At 28.3% G+C, this 11,184-nt stretch overlaps 1 protein-coding gene across 1 annotated transcript in view; it reads right to left on the reverse strand.

Moving 5' to 3' along the window:
* The window catches only part of LOC107450191 (uncharacterized), a 97,365-nt gene extending 92,107 nt beyond the window's left edge, over positions 1-5,258 (reverse strand). Inside the window, exon 1 of the mRNA XM_016065938.3 lies at positions 4,070-5,258. Within this exon, the coding sequence (XP_015921424.1) occupies positions 4,070-4,139 (70 nt within the window). The 5' untranslated portion in view covers positions 4,140-5,258. The remainder of the gene's footprint in view (positions 1-4,069) is intronic.
* Between the last annotated feature and the right edge of the window lie 5,926 nt (positions 5,259-11,184).

Below are 11,184 nucleotides of genomic sequence, written 5' to 3' on the forward strand. Positions count from 1 at the left end.
CTTTCTTTTATATATATACATTAAGCAAATAAATCTTTGAGAAGAAAAGAATAAAAACCGGTTGCTTAAAGTATTTTTAAAAAGAAATTGAAGAAAACAAACTAGGAAAATGTCTATTACTTAAATTTTTTTTTAAGTTTATCAGTTTCCTTTAAAAACTTTTTATTGTTTGAATTATGTTTGTAAAACCTATGAATCTGATTGGTAATAATTTTGGAAGAAAACCTCATTGACTAAATTAGAATTAAAATCAAAGCTCTTTTAAATTGGAAAATTAAAATAGTTTCTTTTTGTCTGAAAATTTAAATGTAATTTTACTATCTTCATTAATATTATGAGATAAATCTAAAAAAATTGCTAAAGAGTTACCAATATTATTTTTTATTAAGAATTAATTCAATTGAATATCTTTGTTTTGCAAAAGTATCCAAAACTCAATAAAATTAATAACCAAAAGATCATCAATAAACCTGCGAAATAAAGAATTAATAGAAAGTTTAACACATGATTTCCCGAATCTATATTCATGTAGAAAAAGAAAAATATTGCCAACATTAGTACTTAATTTATTCCCCATGGGTATACCATTAATTTGCTGATGAAAGCAGTCGTTTAATAGAGTATAATTGTTCTTGAGGTTAATGTGAACTAGAAATTTCCAGTTCTCTTCATCAATAATATCACTAAGATTAAACATGCTATGAATTTGAAGAACATCAAGAATTTCATTAGTTGGAATGGAAGTATATAAGTTTTCGAAAACGCATCTATATATTAGTATGTGTAATATTATGTAAAATTAGTGAAAACGGACTTTTATTAAATGAATTCTAATAAAAAAAATTATAAGCCTATTTGAAGCCTAATTAATCGATATACCATAAACACATCAATTCATACGCACCAACATTTCAGTTGTTTGCAAATTACTTTCATGAATGGTAGCAAACTAAAACCAAAATTTTAAAAATAAGTAGATCTCTTATAAAACGTTAAAAAGACCAATTCAGCACCTGAACTTCAATATATCTGTTTAAATATGATACCATATGATTAACAATCACTATAATTTCTGTTTAAGTTATGCCACAGATATGTTTTACTCATAAAAGAAGCTAGATATAGTGACAAAGTGAAATTTGTGGAAATAGAATAGAAAAATGTGTTAAATTGCTTGGGACTCATAAAATGTTATCCCGTTACAATGCTTTATAAGATACAGAAAAGTAATTTTTAATTTTGTAAATCTATAAATTTCAGCATTTAAAATTTAGATAAATAACTGTTTTTTTTTCGAGTCATTTCGCTTCATTTTAAAGTAAAGTTTTGCAGTAATCAATTATTTTTTTTTTAAATTTTGTTCTCAAGTTAACAAATAATGCTGTCAAATTTAATATTTTTTTTAATATTATATAACTGAATGTTTTAACTAATATCTCTGATAATAATGTTTCTTTAATCAAGTAATATAATTGCAATAATTATGTAGCTTAAATAAGAAATTATTCTAATTCATTTTAGTAAATTATAAAAACGTAATGTACCAACAAAGTAATAAATTAACGCTAATTACTTTTTTTATAAATTTTAAAGTTTTCTATATCAAATCTTTTATCTTTAAAAATATAAATTCACTGTTTATAATAATTTTCATTTATTTCGCTTTTTTTTCATCAAAATAGAAACTGTTGTGTTTCAAAAGAAATAACATTTCTGTAAAGAGAAGAAAACGAAATTCGTCACTTTAAAAGAAATTGTTCACAAAAATGTTTTATTTGGCTCCAAAATACCATAATAATTTGCATAATTCTTTGCTAAATTTAAAAACATATTTGATTTTTAAACGCAATTTATTGGAATCTATAATTTATACACTGATTTTTTTTGCACTTTAAAGCAATAACATTCTCTTATAAAATTTTGAAATAATATTTTTTTTACATAGAATATTTTTACTTTATTATTCTTTTTTTAATATTTATGTATTAGGTATTAACATTAGAATAGCCAGATTTTTGATTTACCTAAAACCGCTACTTAGGGTTAATTTAACCCTCATAGGAAATTTTTTTTCAAAGTAAATGATTTTTTAAATGTTTGTTGAAAATATAATACGTAGGGTTTTTAGAGATTAAATTTATTATGAACGCAATGACAATATTACAATATAATGTATTATTGTATTACAGATTCTTTCTCAAGACTTCAAGTAATACAAAAGTAAACAAATGAAATGAATACAAATATTACATATTCGTACACAACATGTTTTAAAATGTTAATTTTCATCATTGGTTAGGCATTAGCGTACACAATATATGTATACGCTAATGCCTAACCAATGGAAAATATTGCCGTGAAAGTAACAATAAAATATCGACAAATTGTTTTCTAGAATTTCTAATTGCTTGTTTCATTCGTTTTATCCTCGTAATGTTAAAAGACTTATAGTTTAGAGACTGAATTTCGTCAATTAAAGACTATCTGATGCAAAAAGTATTAATTTGTGGTGCTTCAGCAAACTCATAGACATTATAAATAAATGCAAGACACCTGCAACTTGCACCTCTTTTAGAATAATCCCTTAGCATCTAGTTTGCTAGGCCGACGTCATAATTCGTACTATCACAGTAAGTGAAAATGCTTTTCTCCTGAGCTATCTTCTGCACGCACATTCAGAATAATAATATTCTTTTTCGTTTGCACCTATACAGTACGTACAGCATTTTAATTTTACAATGCAAAAAACGAATGTCTTGATGAAAAAGTGATACTGAAATAGGAGCAAATTTCTGTTTGATCAAACGCAGTATCCCTGCAATGTAGTATTCATCTGCAAGTTTTACTGTGGTAAAAGACAGTAATTCCATTGTGAATAAAATTTAGGAGAGGTTCCAAAATCAAAACGCTATATTTCTCCAGGTTGTAATTTACTTGTCTGTTTTACAACTTTTACAAGAAAAGGTAACCATCCATTCAGAAACAAAATTTGAATTTTATATCAATTGAAATCAAATTTATGTGGTTTGAACGTCATACAATGAATTTTCATTATTACTTGCATGCCAATACCTTCTCCTTGTCAAGGATTAAAACACATATAACTGTTTATAATCAGTACGTACATGCTTTCAGGGGCAATATCGAAATTATAATGCAAAGCAACTCAACTAAGCTACTTCGGCAATCGAGTATATGATACCATATAATTCCACGAAACGGTTGAGCATGGTACTTTATTAACATGGTGAACTCCAATTTCTGTTCTGTAATTCAGCTTCATAATGCTTGCAGTTTCGCAAAATACAAGACAGAAATAAAACAAAGCAATCAAAATTATAAATTTTGGATGTTTTAGGTATTTCTACAATTATTTATTTTACTGATCAACAGAAAGGCGAGAAATTTTAATAAAATACACTTATAAACAAGTAAAAGAAAAAAAAATTAGTTTCGTGATCTTACATATATTTTCGTACAAATGATCAAAATGACCCCATCGGCGTTACTAGTGTTAACATGCGGCTTTTACGCTTTGTGCAATCATGTACTGTAATTCCCATGTACTTTTATTTTTTATCATAATTATATATATATATATATATATATACATAANTGTATATATATATATATATATATTACATGTTACTGCATTACATTTACCTTTTTTATGGCCTTTCACTTTTCTTATTATACTGTAACTACTGTCCAATAAATTTGCCCTTTACAAAACATTGCTGCATATCAATTGAACAGAAATTTTATCTTAGTAATCCCAGCAATATATATATGTTTTTAATATTTTTATTAAAAGTGCTGAAAATTTTTTTAATAATTTGCAAATATAAAGCTTTGATTTTTCAGCACCTGTTTATATTTGTTAAAAGTTCGTAAATTATAATTTAAAATTATTATTTTAACATTTAAGAATTATAATTTAATAATACACTATATGTTGCATTTCTAAATCCAACCTTATGTACAAAATTCTCCATAGTAAAACATTTCTTTGTATATTTAAGTTATGGTGTTAGTTTATATTTGACTCATAAAATAGGTTTGTACTTACCATTATCACATACGCATGGAGTAATGGCTTTTTTATCAGCAACTTTCTTTCTTTTAAATAACCAAAACATGGTGTTAGAATACTGTTCACAGAATGTAAAGCTTTAATCACCTATAATATCTACACTATATATCCAAATAACTATTTGTAAGTTCTACAGTTCATGTATTTCTTTAAACGAAAGTCTTAATACAGAACTCATTATAAAATTTTGTTTTGGCACTTTTGAGTGTACGTCTCACGAGCTTCAAAATAATTCGCCATTCTTCCTTTGCTTTCAAAGTTATTTATGACATCCTTAACAAAATAGATTAGAGAGTCTACAGTTTATCTACAATTATCTGTAAAAAAGAAGGTCTTTGCAATATAATTTTATGGTTTCAAAACCGATGCAATTAACCTTGAAATGGAAAGCATTCTTCTAATTTACTAAAGACAACTAGCGATTGTGCAGAAAAAAATTTAATTTCTTCAGAAACTAAGATTTAAAACGTTTCGATTATTCGCTCCAATAGTGAAGTTTAATTTAAAATGTAAACTATTATATGATTAGAAATCTCGCAAATTCAAAAATTACAGAATGAGGTAGATTCTGATTAGAATGTTAGTAAACTTATAGTGAAGGAAATTTAAGGAAAATCAAAAGATTTCAGTTTTCAACGACAGATTGTAATGTTTACTCATATGAAATTTCACCATTCTGTCGTTATTATTTAACAATGTTCCTGAATACTTGGGATGGCATATTTTTACGGAAATAAAACTTCATACTTATCTAAAGATTATTTTCGACACTTCTTCTTTTAAAAAAAATTGTATTTATACCTCTGTTTATCTATTTATATATATACGAGATGGTTAGCGTTTTTTCAAGAATTTCATATCAACTTGTGTCATCTTTAAATCCATTAAACACTGCAGATGGTTGATTTCATTATAAATATTGAGTAGACATCTTCGTTAAACTATTAATGAAGTTAACACATTTCTCTATATTTCACATATATAATCCTTTAATAGATAGGGTTGGATCCAAAATGTATCAAACGGCACAATATTGGCGTTCAATGTGTTAAAGATGAGTGAATGAAGGGGAGTAAGCCCCACGTGAAAGATGTGCAATCTGATGCAGCTGCTGCATCCTAACTGTGGAGAGAAGAGCTGCAGTGAGGGAAAAGCCTCCTCCGTCTTCTTCCGTTGCTTAGCAACGCGTCCATCACAAATCCTGTGCAGTGTCGCCATCTGCAAATTATGCTCGTGACAAGGAATATTTGGATGGAGGAAAATTTGTGAATTCTGCAGAAAAGGTCCTCTAAATCATTCCGTAAATAAAAGTTAAAGCTCCTTTTTTTTTCCTCGGCTAGTTTAAATGGAGCAATACTTTAAGATGCTTCGTGCAAGTCTGCACGAGTCTGTAGTTTGCGTATAAGATTATTATGTATTATTTTTTTAAAGAAAGCGTTTAAATTTATTACGAACAAATCCTTGCCATTTCATTTTAATGTCAAAAAAAAGTTAGTTTTGGAGATTTTTATTTAATGCATAAAATATTTATATGAATCCTTAATTTCCTATATTCAAATAAAATTAAACGGCAGAGTTTGTACTATTTAACTCAATGAAGATTATAAAGTTTGTATCTTTATGTTAAAGCTTACAAATTTCCTTCGTATAGAAAATAAATGGGCTCATTCGGTGCAAAATGACTTAACTCTCATTTCCCAAACTCCTTTATGAAATATCGCAAATCATGCACAGGATTTCAGCTTGAAACTAAACTTTAAATTTTTAATTAAGCTATTATATAATTTATCTATATTATTTGCTTTTTTGACTGCATCCATTTCTACCTTTGATGAGAAATATACTAGTTGGGTGATCTGAATTCTAAATGATCCATGCATGATAGGAACTGTTTTGTGTGTAATATGAAATACAAAACTATTGTTGCTTCCTTTAGAACTATTTTTGTTTGCTTGTTTACTTTTATGAAGAAAATAGGGAACTTAAGCATCAAATATGCTAAATTTACAAAAAAATTGAAAGTCTATAATAGTTCTTTAATATTCTTTCTGTAGATGATTTTTTTCATTAAGAAACAACTTACTTCAAATTGGTTTTCTCTACTGCATTAAGATCAATTTTAGAAAGTAACTTAATAATCTTCTTTTTCAGACTTCACTTGGCCAATTATTATTAAAAAGAAAGTTATTGCACTCAAAATTTGTTGTTTCTTTTACGGACTGTTGTTTTTTGGTTGGAGTAAAAGTCTTAAAATATTTTTATATGCATTATGCGCAAAATTAATAATTTCTCCCAACCAATAAATTGCATAAAGAGCTTTGTGAAACATCTTAACAGCTAAAATTCACTATTGAGATCATAAATATAACAGAGCATTGATCAAAAATAGGATAGTCGTGAGTAAGGACACTTACAGGTTAAAAGTGTGCTAAATTTAACCACTTACTATTCCAATTAGCATTTAATATGCATATACGTTATTAAAATAATGAGCAATAATTATACAAAAATTGGCAGAAAACTTAAAAAGATTTTAAGCAAAAATTGAGTTTTTTTTTAAACTTTATTGCATGATAGTTTTATTTAACTTGAATTAAGATATCGCTTAATGTCACACTCTTAACTTTTCAAACTAATAAGATCAAATCGACGAAAATAAATAAAAATAATATCCTTAGTAATAAAACAAAATAGCATTTATTTTTTAAACCCAACAGTATTTGCTGTTGTTTTATTTATAGTTTTATGACTTAAAAACTTATACATTTACATGAAAAAAAGCTTGTTAACTAATTGCTTAATTTTATTAATTTTCAAAAAGAAATATTTTTTAAATACACCGCTCATAGTTAAAGATTTAACTCACTTGTCTAGTTTTTAAGAGTTTATAATTATATATTAAGTCCTTCAATTAAAAACTGTATTATTTCTTAATAGAATCCTTCCCCCCCCAACAATCTACTGTCTTCTATTTCAGCAATAAGATGCTCGGTAAAACTTATTCAAAGTGTTAACAATTGTTGATGCATTCTTCTATTTATTTGTTTAATGCTTATCAACAGGAATCTCAAAACTCGTTCCTAATGATTCTCTTTATGAATGTCGGTTAAATGGCAAACAAAACTCTTCAAGGAGAATCTCCATTCAGAGCTTCATGTTTGTAGAAATCTCGCTCTGTGAATGTACAAAAGGGTTGAATTATTTTTAAGTGATTCTTTAACCATTCAGGATCCTGTGAGAAGATGCAAATGCATTTAGCAAATACTTAGGATATTGTGTAAATTAAAAGTGATTATAAATTTTCCCATGTTACAGTGGATTTAAATTTATACTAGCTAAATACTTGTTTAACGTTTGATGTGGAAAAAGTAGGTAAGCAATGAATAGGTACCAATCAACTATACGAAATCATGCATAAAACAGAAAGTTATATGGGTGATCCCTTGGAAACATGACAATTCGAAACAAAAGAATTCTTGAAATTAATCAAATTAACTTGAAATTGACTTGAAATTAGTCTTTTGTATTGTATTGAAATTAGTGTTGTCTTTGCACAGTCTATAAATTTATTTTGTATATTTATTTAGTTACATTTATTAATATCTTACTGACAGCTGTGTAGTTTATTGACATTTGCTCAAGAGAAAAAAATAAAATGGAAATTCATCAAATTTTAAATGCCAGGAAAATGACATATTAACCTAGAAGTTAAAAGAACAGTTATTTTAAGCTAATAGTAAGTAACGCAACTTAAGCCCTTGCCAGAAATTGCTTAAATTAATTCTTAAATCCTCTGAAGAAGGAATCAAAAATGTCTTTGTTGCTGATGTGTACACAATAAAATTGTATACAATAATCTATCATTAAAAAAATAACTTTGATTACATCCAAGCATATTACAATCTTACATAAACTTGGCATTAGGTTAATATTTGCTTTCTCTCTTTGTATTCCACTGTTTAAAAAAAATTCTGGTAACTGTTTCAATGTCCTGCCATTCATAAGCCAGGAAAATGGCAGCCAGGATAATGACAATTTACCATTTTATAGCATTTAACTTTATTTCAATTTAACGTTTCGGTCATGTTTACATTCCGCAGAAAACAACAGGATTTCTTGAAATGACTCAGGCAAATCTATGTAGTTCATGTTATTAATGACTTCAAGAAGACAGGAAAATGACAACGTAAAAAACTACTCACCTTGAAAAAATTTTAAATTGGTTTTGAACCAGAAAAGTTGGTTCTTTATTCATGTAATAAGACATGTTCAGATAGGATGGTATTTTAATCAATCTGTCAACATAAGATATTGATTGCTGGCGCTATCTATTTTGGTTATAAATCACTAAATAAAACTAGCCAGGAAAATGACAGATTTTCTTGTGACGAACAAATTATTGACAAAAAAAATTATTTTCTATAAAATTTTTGTAAATACCCTCTGCATGTATTCTAGAAATGCTTACAACGGTTGAGATAGAAAAAATTACATATGGGAAATTTTGAAGCTAGTTATTATTGAAAATATTGTTTGTAACATACCAGGAAAATTACATTTTGAAATTCAGTTAAATTTTTTAAATATACAAAACAGTCAATGCTAGTACACGGTCATTTTAAAATACTAACAGTAATGCTATTTATTGAAATTTAAAAAGGAAGTTCTTTTAGTAGTATAATATTAGATCTTGGAGAAAGAGACTCTAAATTGTCACATTTCGTGAGAATCACCCATATACCGACATAATTGGGAAAAATTAAAAATTCTAATTATTTATTTATTTATTATCCTTGCTACCTAGTGGCTTTACACCATTGTATTAATCAAAGCTCCTGTTTAAAAGCATTCATTTCATCAAAACAAAAAGTAATTAGATTCATTTTCATTTCATTCGGCTTCATACCGTTGCCTACAGTTAACTTGGAGCAGTCAAAATTTATCTTTTTCAGGTAATTTATCCTACACTCAATCTTTTCGGGGACATAAAAACCTATTATCACAATACATATATAAGAAATATCTATTAAAACAGCATTTATTACTGTAATATCAGTACTACTAATTATCAAATTGAATTAAGTATCTTTGGCGTCAATAATAGTAAGGCTGTTTTTTCTTCTTTTTTTATATCAATTTTGAGTTTTAGTACGCAACTTAATTTTCAATTTTAATTACTGCTGATTTTAAATTATTTAGTTTCGGAGAAAACATTTTCTAAAATGTAACTTCCAATAAAATAAGCATGTGGCGCCAGGTCATTTAAGAAAAACAAATTGGGTGAGATTGTATGCTTTTATGATTAAACTCTTACCTGATAAAACAAATAAAAAATAATTAAATATTGAAGAATGTACAAAAGAACTAATTTTTTCCTAAAATAATGTTGAAAGATAGTGAGAAACGTTAAGATTTTATTATTTCAAAAGAAAAAAAATCAACAGAAGGTTAAACTAATGACAATGGCTATGGCTGAACCAATGAGAGAATTCAAACATCTCTCAAGATTAATCTGATTGAAATTTTTAAATGATATTTTGGAATAGGTGGGTTAAAATTGCTCTTTTCACCCGATTTAAAAATTTCAAGACGACAGCACAAAAGGTTCAAGAGTTTTAAGAAAGACATTCAGACACACACAAATAGACATTTTATTATGCGTATGGGATTATTAAACCAAACTTTAAGGGATCATCAAAAAGATTCAGATTCGAATAGGAAACGTCTTCGTTCGCCACTAAGAGGTGGTGTTTAGAACAGAATTAGAGGAAAAAGCCGATATTATTTTAGCTGTCCTCGCCCACAAAATAATATGCAACGTTTTACGAAATAGCAGACATGCACATGATTGACAGAAAAATTTTACGGCAACTACAAAGAGATGCACCGAACCTCCAGACGTTTATTAATTTGAATCACAATATGTTTGACTATGGATAATTACGAGGCATAGGGGGGAGGGCTGGACGCGACTGACTCTTCTTATATTTAGCATGAAACAAAAGGTACTGGAGACCGTTAGAAGGAATTCGGTACGAGCCATAGCTGAAGCCGTGCGAGGATCTCGAAGCATCGTGATAGCTTACACTCATACCCTTTACTCAAGTAATTATTCTTCAAATGACTCATATATCACTACGACAAAGCAGGTCTGTTCATCAATTATCACCTAGCAGTAAACGAAGATGTTTCCTGCAAATCTGAATCCCTTTGTGCACACCCCAATAATCCTGGGGCACCCTGTATACTTCGCGAACTTCAATAATGCAGATTTTTTGATATCATTCATTTCCTATGTTGCCAACAGATCTCTTATAGTAGAATAAATTTCTCAATGAATTTCAATTTAGCGAAGTATTCTGCTGGTCAGTTTTGTTTTCCTGATTTCTTGAGAATGTAACCTGGTTTTTTTTCCTCATTATTGTCTAGTTTTACATCTGAAAATGTCGAAACTGGTATACAAGTAACTTTATTTACCGTAGAAAAAGAATATCACAAACAAAAATAAAAAGACAAAAAAAAGTATTAGCTTTTAGTACTTTTCCGAACGGTAAAATTTTTAACTTATCTGGAGTCGAGTAACTTTTTCATAAGAATCTCAGGAGCTAATTGGAGAGTTACTTCAATTCAGAATAACATGAATCAAAACTCACTTTATGCAACTATGAATCATTTAATTTGGTGGATTAATAATTTCTGATACTATTTGTAATAGCAGTGCTTTACGTCACACTAGAGCTGCATAATTGGCTATTGAAGACGGTCTGGAAAACATTCTTGAAAGTAATCGGAAGACATCACAATTTTGATTCCCTCCAGAGTCATCAATTTTAGGTTTAAAGGCACATGAGCCATCGCTGCTCTCCCACTGTAGCCCAACAACCTGCGCGCAAAGTCAAGCATTTTAGGGCATTTTAGGTTGGAACGGTTTTAGCGAGGACCGCACTCTCTAATATCCTTCACTGACTCAGCAAAGTGGTTACCGAACCACTCACTCATCGCTGCTAGTGACGCTTTGTAACAGTGGGAGCGGTGGACTTATTTTTTTATTACTGCTGTGAGTACTACTGCTTGATATATATATATATATA

This window comes from Parasteatoda tepidariorum, chromosome 4 (genome assembly GCF_043381705.1).
Source record: "Parasteatoda tepidariorum isolate YZ-2023 chromosome 4, CAS_Ptep_4.0, whole genome shotgun sequence".
In the NCBI taxonomy this organism is placed as follows: domain Eukaryota; kingdom Metazoa; phylum Arthropoda; class Arachnida; order Araneae; family Theridiidae; genus Parasteatoda; species Parasteatoda tepidariorum.